The sequence below is a fragment of the Ambystoma mexicanum genome, chromosome 1q (genome assembly GCF_040938575.1).
Source record: "Ambystoma mexicanum isolate Mex_15411 chromosome 1q, UKY_AmexF1_1, whole genome shotgun sequence".
In the NCBI taxonomy this organism is placed as follows: Eukaryota; Metazoa; Chordata; class Amphibia; order Caudata; family Ambystomatidae; genus Ambystoma; species Ambystoma mexicanum.
Window position 1 is genome coordinate 45,495,827 of NC_090922.1, and position 21,712 is coordinate 45,517,538.

The 21,712-nt window shown below is 46.1% G+C and overlaps 1 protein-coding gene across 2 annotated transcripts in view; it reads right to left on the bottom strand.

Moving 5' to 3' along the window:
* Positions 1-1,509: 1,509 nt before the first annotated feature.
* LOC138524299 (adenosine receptor A1-like) overlaps positions 1,510-21,712 on the bottom strand; it is a 173,535-nt gene continuing 153,332 nt past the window's right edge. For both annotated transcript variants that reach the window (XM_069635505.1, XM_069635506.1), the window contains 2 exons: positions 9,478-10,166; positions 1,510-2,822 (listed from right to left, as the gene is read on the bottom strand). In XM_069635505.1, coding sequence (XP_069491606.1) covers positions 1,984-2,822; positions 9,478-9,763 — 1,125 coding nt within the window. In that variant the 5' untranslated portion in view covers positions 9,764-10,166 and the 3' untranslated portion in view covers positions 1,510-1,983. The remainder of the gene's footprint in view (positions 2,823-9,477; positions 10,167-21,712) is intronic.

The window sequence follows — 21,712 nt, forward strand, 5'->3', positions numbered from 1 at the left end:
CATTATGAGTTCTTCGATCCAGAATAAATGCTGGTAATTCCGGGACCAGCATTTTTTCCAGACCGGGGAAGCACAAGTTTGCTGATGGGGGCAGTGATCTGCCAGCAAGCCTGACCTACCGAGAGTTCAGGCCCATAGTGGCAAATATATGCCGGAATCACCGGCACTGGTACTACCGTTGCTGGTAATTCTGGCAACCCCATCTCATGGAGTCCTGGGACTCCGTGGAATGAGAACTTACCGCTGTCTCCTCTGCCACATAATATCCCCGCAATACCTGTATATCGGCGGTGGAAACGGCAAGGCAGTTTTTCCGGTATCCCGGCGGACTTACCGGTGATATACCGGCAAAACTGTAATGGGGCCAATATCTTAATGTTATGGAAGTGCTTCTCTGTAGGCTGCTGGTACAGATTTAGTCAAGAACGAGGGGAGAATCTGGAAGCTCTGGAGCTGGAAACCCCATGCTTTATAGGACATGAGAAATAATCTGGTAACAACCTGTCTCAGAGATGGGAACCACCTTTCTTTTATAAGGATTTTAAAAGGAAACATGAGGATAAGGGCCATGAAGGCTCTTTTTCATCCACTACGCTGGTAGGCCTCATCTTGGGTTCATCATACATTGCCTTCTCTTGCTGATCATGCCTTTTAGTCACAACGTTTTATACAAAGGTCCTGACTACCCTTTTTTAACTTAACATCAGAACAAAACTCCTTGATTATGAAAAGAGACCTCCCTTGCCAGCCCTTCTATAACTAACACGAGGACTCAACCACAGCCCTAGCCAAGGCTGAAGCACCAATACATTACATCATGTTATTCTTAAAACAATCTTGGTTTGCGCCCACTCTCCATTTTCGAGGGTAAGCCTGTTGTTGGTCCTTGTGTAACAAATGCTTACAACTCCCCTGGGTGATGAGTTAAACCATAGCTTTTCTCCGGCTGCATCTATTAGGAATGCTCTTTCTTCCCGTAGTAAACCCAGAGTGTTTCACTACCTGTTTCTATCATGCACCGCCATCCCCAGTTTGTCGAATTACTACATTGCTTTTCCGTGGTTGATCAGCAATTACCATCCCAATAGTAATAATGTAGCCCTTTTATATTTAAATCTCTTAGCAATTCTGTATGACAGAATTTCATCCTTTCCCCACTGCTGTTGGGAAGCCCATTGATTTTCAATGTGTGAGTCCGGTAGCAATAATCCAATCTCCCCTCGCCCCACTGCCCCAATCGCCCATTTCGGTTGGATTGCCTCTGTGTGACTGACTGGAGCATTGTCCTCCCCAGTGCTGCAGTGTGGTTACTCAAGTTGCAGTAACAATGCATTGCCTGAGGAATCCTTCTCGCTTTCTGGTTCATTGACTTGTGTCCCCCTTGTTGCTGATTTTACAGCAGAATCATTCCTTTGTTCTTACCAAGATTCCTTCCCTTCTCTGAGGCTAGTGGGTATAGGGGGTAAGACCTTCTCGCTTAAAGATGGAAGGAGAATGCTCTTGCCCATATTGCGCAGCACCTATTCCGAGAGAGCACTTGACATAGGTATGGTAGGCTCAGAACGTGGGGCCAACCAAAGTCATCAAATTGCCTACCTGCCATCTGAGGATTTGCCATTTGTGGTGCCTGTATTGTGGACATGTTTGCTCATATATTACTTGGCATGTAAAGGTTGTGTTGCGGTCTTCCCAAAAACAAACAAAAGAGAAGTCCTCCGCTAAACTGCTATAGATCAAAAGTCCTTGTTGTCTTTATTTGGAGGAACCTACCCTGTGAGTATGAAGTATTACGTGCAATTCGTGGAATTGATCTAAAATAGCTCTTTAGAAGAGTATGTCATGGTATCTCACAGTGCTTCTTTTAACACCGTTGTCTGCTGACTTTTGAGTTATGGTTCTTAGTGAAGTCCTCTCATGCTGAACAGCCTTGGTGGGATCTGGGGAAGAGTAAGGTGGATCTTAAGATGCCAGTGCTGTGGATGCTTAGTTCTTTTCCCACAGCGTTGGTTGCGTCCTTAAAAAGAGTTGCTGTACCCCATGGCGGAAACGCTTGTCTCGGAAACTGTAGATGATGACATTGCAACAGCTGTTTGACGTCAGGATCCAGAAAGCAAAAAAGGAGAAAGTGCACCAGGTGTAGCCCACCACGTTGCCTAAAACAAAGACTGCAATGGGTGTGAAGGAGGCAGTGAACGCAATGGTTAGTATACTGATGGTCTTAGCCGCCTTTATGTCTGAGAAGGAAGGTCGCTGAGCCCCTGCACACTTATCTGCTTTGGCTAGGAACTTGCGCTTGTGGGAGTAGTGCCGGATAGTGGTGAAGGAGAGAACGTTTATAACCAACGAGGCCCCCAAGAGGGCGAAGTCAAAGATGGGGAAGAGTAGCATGACATTCCAAGCGGGGGCACGGTTGGCAATCAGAGCATAGTTACACATACAGCTGCATCTGTTGTACTCCAGGGTGAAAGCGTTGCTGAAAAGGAGTGGTGCGATAGCCAGAAGGAAGCTCCCGGCCCAGGAGATGACAATGAGTCTGAGAGTCCTTGGGCGTGTGATCACAGAGTCCTTGTGCAGAGGTCTGAGGATGGCAATGGCACGCTCCAGTGTCATCAGAAAGATGGTGATGATGGATACGAAGGTGCAGACAGTGAATATAATGCCAATCACCATGCATGGTTGCCATGGTGCTGTGGGTCCTTTGTCATAAGAGCACCCATTGCACCCAACAGAGGGAGTTCTAGTAACCATGAGCGTGATCTCTGTGTACACGGAGAAGGGAATCACCAGAATACCTACAATGATATCTGCCAGAGCCAGGGACACTGTGGGACAAAATAAGAAGGTATGTTATATCATGCCATTAGTACAACACAAGTGTTACAGGCCTGTTAATTGGGACTCCAGTGCAGTGGGAGTGTCAGTGTTCTTTCATGTGATTCAAAATCAGCTCCACCTTGTACAACCACTGCAATAGCACATGTCTATCCAGGGAGCGGAGTTCACCATGACACTAAACTCAGCATCTCATAGAAACAACCCAAAACATAGGAAACACATCCCAAAGCAGGCCTTTTGTCAGATTTGTTTTCCTATATGAAGCACTTTCGGATACATGCTTCTAAATACTCTTACATACGTCGCCGTCAAATCTTTCACATGTGTTAACAATCCCTTCCAGTATATAGTAACAGTAAAAAGAAAATTGGCTTTTTGGCAACTGCAGCAGTACCCAGCAGTGCTGCATCCCCCGGTGTAGAACCTGATAACATATAGGCCTGGTTTGTTATCAGTACAGAATCATTACACACCATTACCCATCATTACCTACTGTTAGAGAATCATTACTCTTTGCTATGAAATCATTCCATCCTGTTTAGTTAGCCATCATCTAATTAGTACTGATTAGGAGTACATGAAATTGTAACATTATATTATTCACATTATTACCATGCATTTGAAGAGAGAAATAGGCCCTGTTATATGAAGGGTTTGCTTAGTTATGTTATTGCCATATATGTTGAAAGAGATGCTTTTAGCATTATGTTTTATGCATTAGAATGTAGCACTTAGGCTGAGAGAAACGTGCTAGGCACTATAGAGAATGAATGAGGCCTGAAATTATACACAGAGCCATTTAGGGTGACACATTGGTATGTTTTGTAGTTACATGTACACATGTATGCATTGTAGAGACACCATGCATTGAGTGTGCACTTAGAATGCGTTTGCATATAGGTAGCGCTTGCCATTGTGAGAGAAAGCGTAAATGCTAGAAAGCATTTAGCTGGCATTATAAAGCCATTCCACTGAATGAGACAGAGGTGCCACGGTGTGTGAAGATTGTTTTGAATTACACTGAGTACAAGTATTTGTAAACAGTTGCTTGGCAGGCAGGGAGATAATACGGCCTTTGCCTTAGTAGAGAGACGGCCTGGCATAATCAGCATGGCTTGTATGCCACGGAGACAGAAAAGGTATGGGCTGTGCCACATGGGGAGATGGGAGAGGAGTCTTTGCAGGCAAGCAGAGCTTTGCATGCACGAGATGGAGGAGGAGAGATGGCCTGTTCTCTGGAGGAAAGAGGATTTTGTGAAGCCAACAGTGGAGTGAATGTGTATGAATGGAGAAATAGGAGGCAGGCACGCATTAGAAGGCCATGACAGAGATATGATGTCCAATGTCACATTGACACAGAACACGACAAGAACACAGGGTGAAAGTACATTGCAAACACAGACTTTCAGACACGTTCATATTTAGAATTTGCTTACAGAGAGAGAGGCATTTAGCTTAGAGAATGAAAGTAACCATAGGGATTTGAGTGCGTCATGGAATAGTATAACCAGGGGAGAGGGGAGTTGCTAGCGGTAGTTGTTGTTGGAGATGGTGTTAGATGTTGATGGAGTTCGATGAGGGAGAGGTGTCTTGGTGCAGCAGAATCCAATGGCTTTGGGAGATCGAGAGCCTGGCAAAGGCTTGAGGCAGTTTGAGTGACTGGCTGGCTGGTTGCAGAGTAGCGGGAGAGGAGAGACTTGGAGAGACTTGACAAAGACAGAGCTGGAGAGGGGAGAGAGGCACATGCAAATGGGAAGTATGGTTTATGGCCTAAACTGATTGGTTAGAACAGACACTCGCACAAAGAGCTTTGGGTTTGGTAAAGGGGAAATCAGACAGGGATTGTCTTAGATAGAGAGTGTGAAGTATGGTGTGGAATGGAGAGGAATGCTGATGTGACACTTGCCATATGTATATTGCATAAGACACTGATAGCTTGCATTAGAAGCCTGAAAGGCTTATAGTTATCCACTGCATGGTAGATTTGCACCAAGATATATAAAGGTGCAAATTCGAGATTCGCATAGTTTAATATGGAATGCTTGCATCATCATCATGCATTGTCATGTATGAATAAATGTATTCTATTGTTATAATTGAATCGATTCATGTGTTTTCTTTGTGTCTTATGTTATTGGTCCATAGGAGTATGATAGGAGTATGTTGTTAGAAGTAATCTAGGATTAACAGTGTGCACATAGGCCCTGAGATACGAAAGCAGGGGGGGGTAGAGTGATCCACACCCCTCTAGGAGATTGTCTAAGATTGTCTAAGACCGGTGCATGGTTGCCCAGGGGGGGCTGGACCATGATAGGAACTGTTTTGGGTTCTCACACCGGCACGGCGATGTTATCCTTCACAGCAGCATCCTTGCTGAACCCTCCTCTGGCACACATCAGCCTTCCCCGCTAAACATCATGCTTCTCAACTGCATTATACGCCACACCTGCATCTCAATCCCTAGTCGCATCACCCACCTCATCCGCCTATCCCTCCTCCTAAGCCTCATCACTCTCCACAGTCGCTTTACCCTCCCAATTTAGTGTTCCTGCCCAAGCCCCACCCTTCCTAATCCCTGATACTGCAACAGGCGCCTGTGACTTCCACATACACAGGTGTTTGAATAGGTTGCAAGACCCAATATCCCTACAGCCACAACACCCTCTACAGCCCTAACCCCCTTTTCATCCACATAATCCTCTACTGCCTCATCACCTTTGAAGCTTCATCACAAAACACAGCAGCAACACCTCCACTGCAAGGCCACCATAAGCAGCCCAATCACCACCCACAGCCACATCATCACCCTTGTCTGCATCAGTTTTTTTTAAAAACAATTTTTATTAACTTTTACAAAACCATTCAACACATTAAAAACAAATTTAGCGGTGCATGTTATACATTTTCAAGTATCTTGTACCATATTATACCATAGCCGCTATTTACCCCTACCCTCCCACTTTAACTTGAGCCTACTCCATTTCGCCTTTCACCGTTATCTTCTAGGGATGTTCCTTCTTCCGTGTTTTGGGAGGTATCATCCCTGCTTGGGCATACCTGGGTGGACCCAGACAATGGGGCCACTAAGTGCCTCCAGGCCATCAATGTATCTGCCTCTTCCCCCCCACCCCCCTCTATTGTCTGCTTCGGTCCATACCGCTGTTTCCGTGTCAGCCCACTTCTTGAGATCATTCCACCAAACCTCTACTTTTGGTCTGTTGCCTGCTTTCCAGCCCATGGCAATTCTGCGCTTGGCCAATATGTAAGCCAGGTCTTTAAGTTTACCCACATGCATTAGCTTGCGTGGTCTACGGGACCCTCCCATCATACATGCCCACACCGATTTCACATTTAGCGTGATCCCCTTCTCTGACAGGCGATGGGCCACTTCTTTCCAGAATTTACCGATTTCCGGGCATGCCCAGAACATATGGGTCATCCCAGCATTCACTTCCCCACAATTGGGACATGTTTGTATTTCTGCATTTTTGAGTCGGTCTATCCTCTGGGGGGGTTATGTACGCTCTGTGAGTTACATATAGCTGAATTTACTGCAGCCTTGCATTCCTGGACACTTTTTTTATGGTACCTCTGAGCCCTCTCCCACTGCCCATCATTCATGCTTTCTCCCACTTCCTCTTCCCAATCCCGTTTTAGGTGGGCCACTTGCTTCCCCACCCTGGTCATCAACAATTCGTAGATTCGGGAAACCTCGTGCCCTCCCTCTGCGATGTCGTATATTGTTTCTATAGCTGCATCAGGTTGGTCTTCCAGCACTATTTCAGACCATGTTTCTTTCACCCATCGCACCAGTCTGGTGTATGTGATAAATTGCCCTAGATGTAGGCCCGTTTCCTCTACCAGTGTGTTAAATTCCAGTATTTTCCCATCTTGCCAAATATCTCCCATTGTTGCAATACCCACCGGTTCCCAGTGCTTGCTTATCGTCTTCCTCAATTGCACATCCCCTTTGGCCCTTGTCTGCATCACAGTTAGCATCCACTTCATCCTCCATGTTTACGTCTTTCCCGCCCTACCCTCAACAATTCAATAGGCTCCTGTGACGTAGGTCGACACACAGGTGCTGGGAAAAGGTTACAAGACCGAACACCCGGACCAGTCCCCTAGGGAAACCCCAAACTGCAGACAAACCACAATCTGCCACTAATCGGGGTGTGGGGCAAGGTCAAGAGTTTCAATCTTCTGATGGGACCTGTCCAGTATTGAAACCCACAACTGATGAAAACCCATCTGCTGCCATCGCCGAGAAGCTGTTTGAGTGGCAGATGTTAGGCTTCACAAATGCAGCAGTAATGCAAGCCTTCCTCTGGCACAAAGCCTGTAGATCATTGGCAGTAACAGTGTGTATATACATACATACACAAGGCACACACTCTTTCCCTCACCCACCCATTACGGTCAGTCAACAGCAGTGCAAGCTTCTAGAATATACACAACTGGTATAGCGTGGGCAGCACCAGGGCAGTCTTTCCTTATATAACCGGTGCAGCACAGGCAGCAACAGTGCAAGCTTCCTCATAAGCGAGGCTGCGGACAGTGAGGAAGACTAGGTAGGTGGAGATCTGGGGCCTGGCAGGAATAAATGCTGTTAGCAGGCAGGTGTCAGAAATGCAACACAATGCAACCTCGAGGGTGGAGACCTGATGTCCTCCTCTAGGCTCTTTCTGGATGCTCCAGATGCAGACGCCTGAGCGAGCAGAGGATTGTGTAAAGGGAAATTGGAGAGGCTCCGCAGGAACCTTGCAAGGATGTGGTCTCCAAGCCAGTCGTGATTCAGTGCCTGGGGGAGGCAGGCACCGGCTGAGGCTCTCCGCTCCATTGGCATGACTGCACACAACATCATCTCTGTCCTCAGGGCACACTGCCTCACCACCCGCCCTACATTTCAGAAGCAGCAAGGCTACCAATTCCCTGTGCCAAGACGGCGTTGCACTGTTCATGCCATCCCCCTTTACTCCACTTCCAAAACGCTTTGTACACTTACCTCTTCTACAGTCACTTCATCAGACATTTACTTCATGTATTTACGACCTCTTACCTTTATTTCTTCTACAGCTTGAAATTACTAAGGTGGCAATGGTTACGGTTAAGGTTAGCTGTAAGGTTAGGGTCGGGATATGACTGAGAAAAGAAGTGGATTACAGGGGGTCTCGCCCTGTAATGCCGAAGTGAATGTTACAAGAGGTGAAAAGACAGAAAAGTAAAGGTATGAAGCGGTAAATGTGACAAAGTGAATTTATGCTGAAGTGAATGCAGTAGCCATGCATCCGACATTGCAGCTACAGCACACTACTCCTGCCCCCCAACCTTTCTGGGGTGTTAGGCTAATGACTGGAAGAAGGTTAGGTGATTTGCTGTCATCCGTGTTGCCTCTTATGGTAAGTGGAGCTATGTTTATAATTGAATCATGCTTCAAGGGCATGACCACTTTGGACATAGTCAACCAGCAAGCGGGCTTTGATAATATAAAGCCCCAGCCATAGAATGAGAAGGAGGACTGTGCGATCATGCTGGCTCAAGGCACATCACAAGAATTCATTGATTTCCAGCTGCCCGAGAACCACAGAAAAAGTAGTTCCTCATGCCATAAGACCTACACATCCTCATCAGCTGTTCGCTTTGGTTTGGGAAAGAGGGTGATGCTTACCTAAATGGGAGCAATAGAAAAGTGATGTAGTTTTCCCCAACACGGCTGTGTGTTAACTTGCTTCACATTTAGCAATGGGCTCCTTCTGGCCTGTTCCTTGTACATTCCCACTCCAGTGTGATGCAAACCTGTTTAGCCTGGGAGTTACACTGTTTGTATAGGACACACACCTGTCATTAGCATGTTCCTCACCCAAGCATGCTACCTACAGATGAAGTGACCCTCCCGAGTGAAGTGTCAGGATCTTGCTCCCAAGCATGTTAGCTGCTGATGAAGCGGCCCACTGCAGCCTTTGCCACCACGCTGCTCCCAAGCGAGTGATTTATGAGATTCAACCTGGTAGATGGCTAACCTGTTCTTCCTAGCAATGCCCCCATGGAAGGATGATGACACTCACCCTTCAGAGGCCCAGCGTGTTCCTTCCAGGCGTGACCAGCATGACCTTCCTTGTATGATCGCAGGCAGCTATTGTGGCGGCAGTAGCATTATAAACATCTCTCTTTTTCTGTACATGACCACAGATGTATTGATTGCGCTCCCATGTAATTAGCCCGTCCATCTCTGCCCCAGCACAGAGACAGTAACCACCTGAAGTGTCTGTCCAGTTGGTTCCACCTAGACCTATACCCATTCAAATACAATAACCTGTCTTTGTGAATGATCACCCAAGGCATTCTCCCTGTAGATACCTAAACCTGCTACACAGCACCGTGCATAGATAGACCTTTATATTTTATACCTTGAAATTACCACTAATTCTAGTTTAGCAGTGTGGGTACAGTTTATAAGAAGCTGTGAATCTGTGCACAGATTCCTCACTACATATCATTGAACGCTTCCTAATAATGCCACTCTTCTTGCCAGTTCTGGGCTTCAAAACTGACCAATGGATCCAACGAACACCCGGCTAGACCTACATTGCGTCTCATTGACCAGCCCAAAGCCAGTAATGATGACTTCCTCAAATCTCTTACCTTTCAAGTATAATTGAGGTGTACGGCACTGACGGGTTCGTAGGAAGACCGTGAGTGCAATGGCATTTCCAATGACAACAGCAAATGCAATAGATGCCATAAGCAGAACCACTGTGGTCCAACAGAGCAGGCTGCAGCAGCAGAAGGTACAACGTGGTGCGACGGAATCTCCATCTGACGAGATGGCGTAATCGGAGAAACTCTTAGGAGCTAAAGTCTCATTAGGTGACCGTTCAGGGGTTTCATGGAAGCCATCCAGGGTTAGATTACAGGGAGAGAAAGACATTCCAGACTCTTACTGCACGCAATCGCTCTGCTATGGACCAGTGGTGTCAACGACTAGTTTGCACCAGTCGCTCCCCCGAAGCAATCAGTTGTTTTAGAAGTCCTACAAAGCAAAGTTTCCACTGACTTGACTCTTCCAAAATATACATGGAGTGTTGGTTCCCTTCAAGAAGTGACTCCTGACATCTTGCTGCCCATAATGGTCTTCAATTGCTTCTTACTCTTCGGTATCTTTCCACAATCTGTACCTTTCCTCAACTTTCTGTGGCAGTCTTGTGTCCGGGACAGTTGCCCTATTGAGGCTTAGAATCACAGCAGAGACCGAATCAGGGAGACGTGTAGAACAGCTTCGCGTGAAGAGACTGCCCTTAGAGTGGTTCCAACCTGTATGGTTTGGGGCAAGCCTGTAACATGTGAAAAAGATTAACAGGAGTAACAGGTTAGTTTCAGAAAACAAATGAGGATGAGCTGAACGTTTATTTTTCATGTAGCACTGAAACACATGGCCATGCAAGCACTGCAGATGTCTTAGTACTGGGGCACAACTAGGTACAGTTCACCATGAATAACTCTGGGGTTTATGTGGATTAAAACAACGATATCTTGAGGTATTTCCCATAATCAGTTCAATGTTCTAGAAGCAGGGGGTCTAGGTAGTGGAACCATGACAGTCTTAAGTTTTACTCACAAAAGAATTGAGAGAACATTTAGAAATGACAATCTTGGAATCTGAAAACGAGTGTTGATCGCTCTTAAACATAATTACTTGAACCACAATTCTTTGGCATGAATAAAGTAAGAGTTTCTTTAACCCAAAAAGCATGACAAAAATGTATTGACAAAGCCAATGGATCTGGTTTATTTGATGCCAGGTGGACAATGTCACAGGGACACCACAGCCTTCATATGCCAGAAACAAATCCCAGTATTAATTTGCTTCTTCTTGAGCAAGTTACAAAGTTTGCAGATGAGGGAGCAGGTGGTACACAGTCTGGAATAAAGGTGAATATGTCCATGCACAGTCTCGCATCACTAGATACAGCCTCACACTGGCAGGTACCTTTTCATATGGCCAAGCATTGCCTCACATGTCGCAGGCACTGACATGGCACGGCAGATCCACCTTCCACGCCCAGTTAAAGCTAACGTAGGCCCAAGAACCATTATATGCCCAGGTACAACCTCGTGTGCCTAGCTACATCCCTTCAGTCTCGGGTGCACCATCACATCCTCAGTTGCAGTGTCGAGTACCCAGATGTTGCCAGCATACACTGAGTGCAGCCATTGTATTCCAAGGGACAACCTCATTCATCCAGGCCAAGACTCAGATACTTAAGTGCAGCAATCATATGCCAGATAGGAAGCATATGCCAGATAAAGACATCATATGCCAGTGAAAGACTTGCATATCTAAACACTGCCACCATATGCCTCTTGCATCATGATACGTCTTGATACTTCCCTTCATTGGTTACCACTGGTATAATTCATCTCTAACCACTCTAAGGCAGAAGGGGCGTGCTCTTGGACGATTTACACCATCCAGCCACCAATAGAAAAGGTCCGTAGTGATAATTATACATAATTTCAAGGTTAAATAACAACATTTCACCAGGTTATTGGACCCAGCTGAAAACTTCACTAGTCAACTGTTCAACACGCGCAACCCTTTGACCACTCTCCGTACTGCATGTCTTGTTCATGCTAAGCCTCTGTTTTTTTGCATACAAACCTAGATTTCATTTTCATTAAAGAAATAGCTATTAGGTGCAGAGTGAGTGCCATCCGTCAAACCCACCGTAAAACATCCTAGCCCACCTTCATCCCAAACACAGAGGTTTCAACAGTCCACGTTTGGACAGGACTGGTTCGTGGAAGCTCTAGCGACCTGATGAGCACCGCAAAGCTTACCCTTCTCCCCACGGCTCAGCCCCTACTGCCCACTCAACTTCTCTCTGACAAACATAATTCCGCGTGAGCACAACACAGCCCACAGGTCATCACGGAGGCGGGTCCACACGCTGCTTTCTTCCCACTGATGTGCCAACCTAGAGTCAGGGAAACAGGAAGGAGGTGCTGCCTGACTCCAAGATGGCAGAAGGCCTCTTTATGACACACATAGGTGCACAGTGACCCATAGTAGAAACAGTTATACATAAGGAAATTGTAGCCAGCAGTGATTCTGGTCAATCCGAACACCTACTCCCAACTGCCATGGATCACCCAATTACAATCCCAATTGCACATGTACATATCGTTTAAAAGTGGGGCTCACATAGAGGGATGTGAGGAAGTTAGAGTTTGGACAGTGAAGGTGAAGGAAAATCAGAAAGAACAGGTTAGAGCATTGTGGAGTAGAAAAGAGGAAGAGCACAGTGAAGACGGGAGGAGAAGGAGAGGGGAATAGGAGGAGTAGGTGAAATATCTAAGCAGGAGGGATGAAGAGGAAGGGATGAATGAGGAGAAGGGAAACACCTGCGCAGTGGGAAGGAGAGGAGGAAAAGGCCAAATATATAAAGATAGAGAAGAAGGCAGTGAAAGACATAAAGAAACAGGCGGGGGTGGTGAAACAGGTAGGGGTACAGGAAGAACATGGAATGAAAGGACTTGTCAAAGTGGGAAGACAGAGAAGAAGACAGAGACTGGGCATGGCAAGGAGGTGAAGGGGGAAACACTAGAGCAGGCTCAGGCAGCCTGTTGCTCTCCAGATGTTTTGGCCCACAGCTTCCATGATCAGTCACCACGGATTGTAGTGGCGGGGGCTGACAGGAGTTGTAGGCCAACACTTCTGGAGAGCAACACGCTGCCTACCTCTGTCCTAGAAGAAGGAAAGGAGCAAAAATTCCTAGGAAGGAGAGGGAGAGAGAAAGGAAGGAGGAGGTGGGGCGAGTGAGCTGGAAACTGAGTTATGCAAGCAACTAACAATGAGTGGTGAAAACCAGGAAAATTATGAAAAAGCAGCACGTTCTGTAAGGACGAGAGAGAGAGACAGAATGACAGTCTGTGAAGTTTGGACCAGCAGCGTCTTCATAAACTGCTGGAGGAGGGTCCAGAACAAGGGCTATAGACAAGAAACAGAGGCCCTGCCCAAAACCTAAATTGAGAGATAAGTCACCTAAAATCAAACAAGACCTAACGCTACTGGGTGTGGGTACACAGGATGCATGTCAAGGAGGATTAATGCTGGACATTGATGATAATATCAACAGCCAAGCAAGGCACAGGGCTGAGAAGGAAGTGTTAAGGCCTTCTAAAATCCCAGACACCTCGAGTGACTGTTTGTCCTGGCCAAGTGGCAGACTCCAATGAGGGGAGACAATAGCACAGTAAAGACTTCTGTTTGGTGGATCGTGAAAGTACTCACTCCCCACAATACCAATAAAATTCAGAATAAAGGACACATCCCAGTAGGGAATGAGACCACGAGAGATGATTGCGAGTTGTCAAATATTTATATGAAATTCAGCATCCAGAGAACTCTGCTGCCTTGAGAGCGCTCTGGCAAACAATACAATACAATGTGTTTTTAAAAGATAACAGCATCATCAGTGACAATTGTCTATGCAGCCAGCAAGTTACAATGTCATTGGTTAGAAAGGAGGTGCACATATAGTTCTTTAGGGGCCGGCTCAACTGGATTGGTTGATGACTTGGCGGGAGGTTGAACGTCACGTGATTCAGCTGGGCCAGTTGGTGCGAGGTGAAGGTTAGGCCAGGTCGGAGAGGCGGCTGGACCTCACTAGCTAATCTATACACTTATTCTAGACATGCAATAAACAATGAGCATCAATATACCTTTGAATAAATCTTAGAGGCTTAAAAGTTGTACATACATAACTGCATCATCTCACATTGGGTCATTGATAAGGTAAAGGATGTGGGGGTCTTGCCTTCTGTGATAACCTGGGGACTGGGCTGGTCTAGCACATCAGGGTGAGGCAGGGAGTGGAATGCCACATGTTAGTTTAGGACAGGATATACTATGACAGGGGTCTGGGTTTATTGGGGACACTCTAGGGTGGTCAGCACAGTGGGGGCACGCTTCTCTTACATCAAGAGAATATCTTAGGAGGGCACAGGGTTACACAAACAGGGTTACACAAGCAGTAATTTTCCAACAGAAAGGGTGAGGGGTGCAAGAGCAGGTTTGTGGAAATGGATGAGCTACAAGTCATGGTTCAGGCTGGTTCACACACAGGACAGTGATCTCAGAAGAAGAGTGATACGATACATAGTTTTAATTGTATCAGTTAGCTTCAGCGCAGCCGTGAGAAAGGGACTTGGGCCGTGCAGAAAAGGTGGGAGCGGTTGTTGCTCGCTGGGCGCGGCGCTGCAGAGGTGAGAGGAGGCTTCGTATTACAGAATCACAGCCTAGTCCAAAGATGGAGTCGAGGGCACACAAAATGGAGTCCAAGTGTGCCTTGCATTAGCCCCACCTCTGCTCCAGCCAAGATCGTATTCCTCATGACAGCAGAAGGGCGATGGAGGCGTCCTCCACTAGTGCAAGAGTAAGAGGTTCATTTCGCGTAGAATGCATGGGGGGAGCTAATTCGCCCCTTCCTTCCTTACAGTATTTAACGGGGTGCAGATAGTTTTCTTTTTTTTTTTGTCAGACGGGAGATGAGCTCAGCACGAACCCATCTCCCGTCGGAGGAAAAAAAAGAAATGGCAGCTGCCATAAACATGGAAAAGGGACTAGGTCCCTTTTCGGATGACGGCAGCCATGGAAAACATGTTCCAAAATTGGCGCCGTCATCCGAAACGGGACATAGTCCCTTTTCTATTTTAATGGATATGGCCATTTAAAAAAAAATAAAAACGGTGAATGCACAATTATGCCCAGGAAAGGCAGGTTGTGATTAGTCAATATGTCTTTCAAAGTGTGAATGCCTATTACTGTACCTTAATACTGTGTCTATGTTGTGTTGTAGTGCGTACTGTTGCTTCACAGCTAGTTTGCATCATATAAATCTATGCACATCCAAACATGTAATGTATTGTTTGTTTTGGTTTGGCTTTTATGTGCAGCTCTTTGATGCTGCGTCTCTGGTAGGATACAATTAATGAAACACTAACCTAAACATAACGATGCCAAATGCAGCATCATATGTTCAGCTCCAAATATAATCACCAGTGTCGCCCATGCAGCAAATATATCCCATTTAAAAAAAATAATAATCTGTTGCTCAATAAAACTATGTCGTGAACCATCAAATGTACATATTTAAATTCCCCTATCTTTGTACAGTGCCAAGTGACTAATCACATTCGTACCTGTGCTGCTTCAACATGGCGGGTCTTGTACTGTACACAGTGGAGCTCTGTTCTTCTGATGCTTAACCGTTTAGCCATTCATGATGTTTTTGTGGGTGACCGATGCTGCTGTGGACACAGTGTTGATACTGGCTTCATTTCTATGTCCTATTGTGGCTTGGGACCTCTGTGATAGTCAGTGGTGTGCCTAGACTCTTTTGACAGATCTTTTTATGCACTGACTTATGCAGGGGTGGCATGAAGTACGAGCATGTACACATAACGGTCATAGTTTAGGATAATGGTGGGGCACCTGTGGTGGCCAATCAGATTCCAGGGGTAGCATGTGCCACCCCAGGCCACTCCCTGGACACGCCAGTGGTGACAGTATGGACAGGTGGCTATTTTCTTTATGCGTGCATTTGGTTATGATGCTGCACTGACTGAACACCCCTCTATCCAGGAATGTGTACCTGTTTGATTTTGAAGGTTGAGAGATGGGTGAGATATATATATGGAGTCCACACAAATGATCTATGACTCTATGCCTTCCTTCATCACATTCCCAATCGTCCAGCAAGAATATTTTATGACCAGCTTACAAAATGGCATGTCCGACAGGTCCATCATGTGAGGTTTCTTCTGATACTTGGACAGCTGGTAGGAAAGCAATGCCTGATGGGACATTCATGCACTCCAGGGCCGCAGAAATTAGCTCTGCTCCCTACGGTAGTAGCTTCCATGACAAGAGGGGAATGGTATTGGATTTACCTAGAGGCTCTTCCGCTCGGTAATAGTGCCACGATTCCTACATCAGTATGCAGGGTGATCTCAGGCGGTTGTCCAGCTTTTCCTCTAATGATTATTTCCCCTTTCTGGCTTGGTTCAGCGAAATCTGATAGACGGCCCCTGGGGTCATCTTTATCTTTGGGGTATCACCTCATGTGTGCGCTCTCTAGCCGAGGTGTTACTATTTATAATTTCTTCCTTGGTAATCTTGACTATCCTTCAGAGCCAATTGGAGTCATGACAGAATTAGTCTGCATTGCTTTGGTGAGGTTTTCCCTAGAAGGTACCAGAGGCCCTGTTAATAGGGACATGGCTTCCGAACCACATGGTTTTGTGGTCCAAGGACAAGCAGAGGTGGCATCATTTCAAGGAATAGTGAGTTTGACTATGGGTTGGCCGATTGGGGATGGCTCACAATAGACCTCAGGTGTTGGGATGCCAAGAGAGACCCAGACAAACCTCTCGTGGACCTAGAGGAGAAGGTCTAGTTGGGAAGATGGTGGTCCATTACTATGCTTGGGCAAGGATGAGGCACACCATGTCAGGCGGGACAGCTACTACAGTTATTTATTTGGGGCCCTGCATGTAAATGGGTTCTGCTTCTTCTCTTCTTGACATCCTTGTCCCTGTTACTAGCCCCTCTGGACTGGCATGGAGCCAGGTGTCGCTGTGCTTTCACATTGACCTTATTGTACAAAGGTTGGGGTCGATTCTTTCGAGCACAGGAATTCGCCTATGTTCCTTCTGTTTTGATTATCGAGAGAGGAGCTGGTTCAATGCTTCTCCCTGCACTCATTTCATCGTCGTTGGGTATTCCGATGGACACTATGTGCACTGGTTGTATTTTTCCCCTGGACAGGTGTCTTGCATTAGAATCGGGTTACTGCCAGGTGCATGGAGGCATTTGGCAGCCTTTGCTGTGATCATTCGGGCCAGGTGCTATTTGGGTGGTCTGTGGTTTTCGTTAAAACTTTGTGGTTCACCGTTTGCCCTTGTCTTTTGTCCCTCTTTTGGATTGAGGCGAGAAATGGCTGTTCTGGGATTCTGAGGTTTGTCGGTTTCAGCCATGATCTACCTTCAATACGGGTCTGGCCTTGTGTTGAACATTATTGTCAACAGAAATGCTTTCCTGTTATTAGCTGTTTCTGCTTCCCTTAGGGTTAGGTGAGGTCCCTTTCATCTTCATTGGCAGGAGATCAGTGTTGAGTGCCTCCCTTTCTGGGAAACAGCCCCTTGCTTTACCATTAATGAGCATTCCTGGATTGGTGCACGAGTACTTCTTCAACTCATGGGCATTTCTATGGCATGCATAATAATATCGACAGGTTAGCCATGGTATGGTGGGTAATATCTCTAGGAGTGTGCAGCTGTGGCTCCTCAAGTTCTGCCTACTTCTGTGACAGGAATTACGGTTTAGCAGCAGCTTTGAGTGCTCGTGGGCACTTACCGGACGTGGAGCTGTGGCGTGGGTTTCCTTGCTGAGTAGACTCCCCCTTAAATCATCTGACTCCTACCCAGCTTGCAGTAGAAGTCAAGCTATGATGCGGTTTAGTGTATGCTGGCGTTGAGTCCCATGGTTCGGTTTGCCTGCTCATTACCTCTTCTGATGTTGAAGTTGCTGGAGGGAATGCTACAAGCATTTCCCTGGCGAAGGGGAGGTTCACCCCTAAATTCAATATAGGGTTGTGTTTAGTTTGGTCTTCTTGATCTTAGTGTTATGATCAGTGCTGTATTTGTTGCTGGTTTTTCATGGAATCCTGGTCCTTCTTGCCACTAGATTCCAGGGTTTGCTATTACAGTTGTTACTCACTGTTCGTCCTCTTCTGAGGTCTGGCTTGACTTTTCAGTTGTGTGAGGAATTCATGTGTCAAGTCATGGCTAGTGTGTTTCTGTTTCATAGTGGATCTGTCAAACTACATTCCTGCTTGTGGTATCTTCTTGCCTGGATCCATACTTTGGGGTATCAGTGTATTTTATCAGTGCAGCTGTCACTGGCATAGGACGATGTCTGCTATCCTCATTTAGTTACTACTGTGATGAGGAGGGAGAACAAAAGGTAATGTTACATTACATCTGGTAATTCCATTACTCTAGTCCTCCTGACTCGTCACAGTATTAACGTCCCTCCCTCCCAGATCATTGTACCTCGGCCTCTCTTCCTCTATGTGCACCAGCTAGTTGTTTGGGAAAAGATGGGCTTTGTGCCCATGGGATAAGGGGCAGAGGTAAAATTCCAGTTTTTCTTCTAGTTACATAGGGAATGTATGCCTCTCCAAGGCAGTGAGCCTCATTTAGGTAGTACTGTGACGAGTCGGGAGGACTAGAGTAATGGAATTACCATACAGAACATTACAACCTCTCCGATTGAATGCAGAGCTAGGAACATGATCTAATAAGTAATACAAAATAAGTTTTAAGTGCAGCCCCATATGCAAAGACACACAGATCATATCAGTCCTGCCCAGGCATTTGGCTGTAATTCCACGATAACACTACCCATCATGCTATACACTATTATTTAACTGCCGTGATAACTGGGTCGGGCCACCTCTCCAATAACTAATGTATTGCTTAGCCTTTGATTCATTAGAGCCTAGTCCTTAGGATTCCAAGCAGGTTTTGCATCAGAGGACATGATACTTCAATTTTCCTTTCTCCCTCCTCTCAGTCCTCACCTCAATGACCTTCACAAAGATTGAACTCCTGGCTCATATGTGAATGATAACATAATCAATGGCTGTCCCAATCTCTAACAGTCTGGTTTTTGGATCTGGGATAATGTATGCAATTCCACATCTTAAATGGGTCCTATCTGCGACCGGGTCCAGAGCCTGACCCTGCCAAGGAACTTGTGACCCCTCCCAACCTGCGACCAGGGGGTTACCTGGGCATAGACCAGTGCCAGCCCTGTCCCAGAGGTGCGAAGGGGGAGTTGGGATGGGGCTCAGTCCATAAAGCCCCCTTCCGCCCATCCACCAATGTGCCATGCCTGATAAACCTGGTACCACCCTCTTTCACCAAATGCCTTCCAGTACGGTTTCCGGCCAGCGTTCTCTCTTTTGATTTTTAGAACTATGTGACCCAGAGTGCACTGCAATGGTGAAAAAATGACCAAACAAAGGGGAAACCATAGACACTGCAACTCACATGGAATATGAACCCCCGTCCCAATCAGACAGCATACAGCACACCAGAAAAGCCGACAACCGGCCCAAACAAAAGAAAAATGAACTGCTAGACTCTCAGCATGCCAGAGAAACAGCAGAGAAACCATCAGCGATTGCAAACAAAACCTTGCTGGGAAAGGGAGGAGGCGCATAGAGGGCTGTTTGAAGCTTTCCCCTGTGTAGCCCCGCCCCTGGGGAAAGGCATTGATTGACCCCTCAAGTTAGATGAGCTCTACAACCAATGGAAGGGGGGTCAAGTCAAGGAAGAGCACAATATATAAGGTAGGTGAATGGACGACAGGGAGGCAGGTGTTCGGGTGAGGTCAGGAGGCGTGAAGGAGGACCAAGAGACCAGAGAGAAGGCAGATGGTGAAGTGGAGTGATGAGGAGTTTGTGGCAGAATTGGTGCAGAGTACATGTGAGGTTTTGGTAGTAAGAGAGAGAGAGAGAGAGTGGTACCAGTTTGTGAGAGTGAATTAGTGAGTGAGTAATTGTGAGAGTGAAGGTGGTAGTGAGGGAGATAGAACAAGGGGAGTGAGGGTGGTACGCAGAGTGCGAGAGAATAGGTGCTGGGAGAGAGTTAGGATAATAGAGAGGGTATAAGAGAGGTGTGAGGAGAAGGGTGCAGGAGAGAAGTGAGGGGGTATTAGAATAGTGAGAGTGAGTGTATGGGGCAGTTTGAGAGAGTGCGAGAGAGAGGGAGGGGCTAGTACAGAAGGGTGATCTGGGAACCATATCCCTGGCAGAGTGAGCAGGATACTATATCCCTGAAAGGTTGGGCAGGGCAGTATATTCCTGAGTGGCAGAGAACGAGGGGTTAGAGTGGCAGAGTAAGGAAGGGTGACAGCAGCGAAGTAAAGAGGGGTGAGAGCGACAAGGGAGGAGGGGTAAGAGAGCGGAACGTTGAGGAGAGAAAATGAAAGTGAGGAACATCAAAGGTACAGGAGAGAGACGGAAGGTGAAAAGGAGTGAGAGAAGGAGAGGGATTATTGCAATAGATTTGCAGACAGAGCAGAGAGGAGGAGTAAGGTCAGGAAAAGGGGTGGAAGGGAGTGAATAAGTGATGGAACGGACCAGGATGTCTGTCATTGAAGACCTGGCAGAGTATTAGGATTGGTTACGACCTAGAAGGTCTTCCGGAGGGAGCCAGATAGATAAGGCTTTGTCCCACCAAAGTGTATCAAGGTTGACTCTTTCTGTGTCCGTTACAAATCTTTGAAAATGAAGTATACGTTTGGGCTTGAGAGCTTCACAGTTCAACAATTGTCTCAGTGTCTCTTTCTCGTTCTTACTTCTGCAAAATCTACATATTGGAGCACTGCCACTCGAACCACCTTTCATTTCGAGTATCTCACCCGTTAAGAGCACATTAAACCTAAACCTCATGTACCCATTGTGTATAATCTTAGCAGGGAATTTAACTAAGTAGGATGCGGGTAGTCCTAAAATCTTGTAATGTGAAATTAGATGATAATACCATAAAAAAATATATATATACTTGATTCAATTGAATTTAAAACAATGTTTACAAGTCTTATCCCTGGAAGTTAAGTAGTTCCACCGTGAGCTGCTCGAATTCTTAGGAAAATTCGGATTTCCCCACTATCGCCATTGTTTCTGCCCAATCTGCATTCTCTGAAAATTTCTTTACACGCATAGGATTGTTAATAAGCAAGTCTTTCGTTAATCCGAGTAGGGCTATTTTGAACATACAGGAAGCCTGTAAGGTTAAGAGTACAGTAGCCTTCGAATTGCCATTTCTAAGGTTCGTTCCTAGTACGTCGTAAAGAGGCGAGCCCTTATTTAAGAGCAACTTTCTGAATAAAGACAAACATCGCCAATCCACAATAGCGGACAAAGATTGCAAACCCAATTCGTACCTTATTGCAGCAACGAGTACAGATTTCGGTAGGCAATATAGAATGGTTTTCAAGATTAGCGACTCCATTTTTTGTAGCTCGATGTTAATCCATACAGGGAATAACTCTAGGCCATGAACAATTTTGGGAACCACCTTTAAATTGTAGTGACGCAGTAAGGGCGTAAGCGAGAATTTGCCAAAATGTTTATCAATTTTCTGCATCATCACAATTTGACTCTGAACCCTCTCTATTAGGTACTGTCTTTAATGGAGTTTCAAATTGTTATTAAATATTGGGAACTATTCAGTTATGTACAGCCACTGGCAAAAAACACTGTGGCTCAGATGTTGACTGGGACCAGACAGTCCCTCCCCCACATCGGCCATACATACAGACTGCCACTTTGCCTGGGAAAGCAGGCGTTTTGCCCGGGAAAGGGCCTCCCATACATGCCTATTCAGGACCTTAGAGGGCATGAAGAAGGCCAAAGTACAAAATGGCCAAATGAGAGACAAGAATGCCATGGCATGACCATTTTAGAGTATATGGTAGTCTTTATGGCTTTATGCAGTAAAATGCAAAAGTACATGAGTAGAAAGTCAAAAACGTAGTAGAAAAATATCCACTGCCATCAGCCCATCCTGGACACATGGGGTAAGGCATAAGGTAACTTTTGAAATCTAAGCATGTGCGTATAATTGTCACAGGTTTCCCCCTTTCTCACCTGTTTTTCGCTGCTTGATGGATTCCGTTGTAGAAGTTTTCTTCCTTATGGTTCGGGTCTTGTACAAGCCCGCTCGGCCGTCTTCGGCTTCCAGTGTTCGTTCAACTTCTTGTCCGGGATCGATGGTAAACTCCAGGAAATCCAGGAAAAAATAA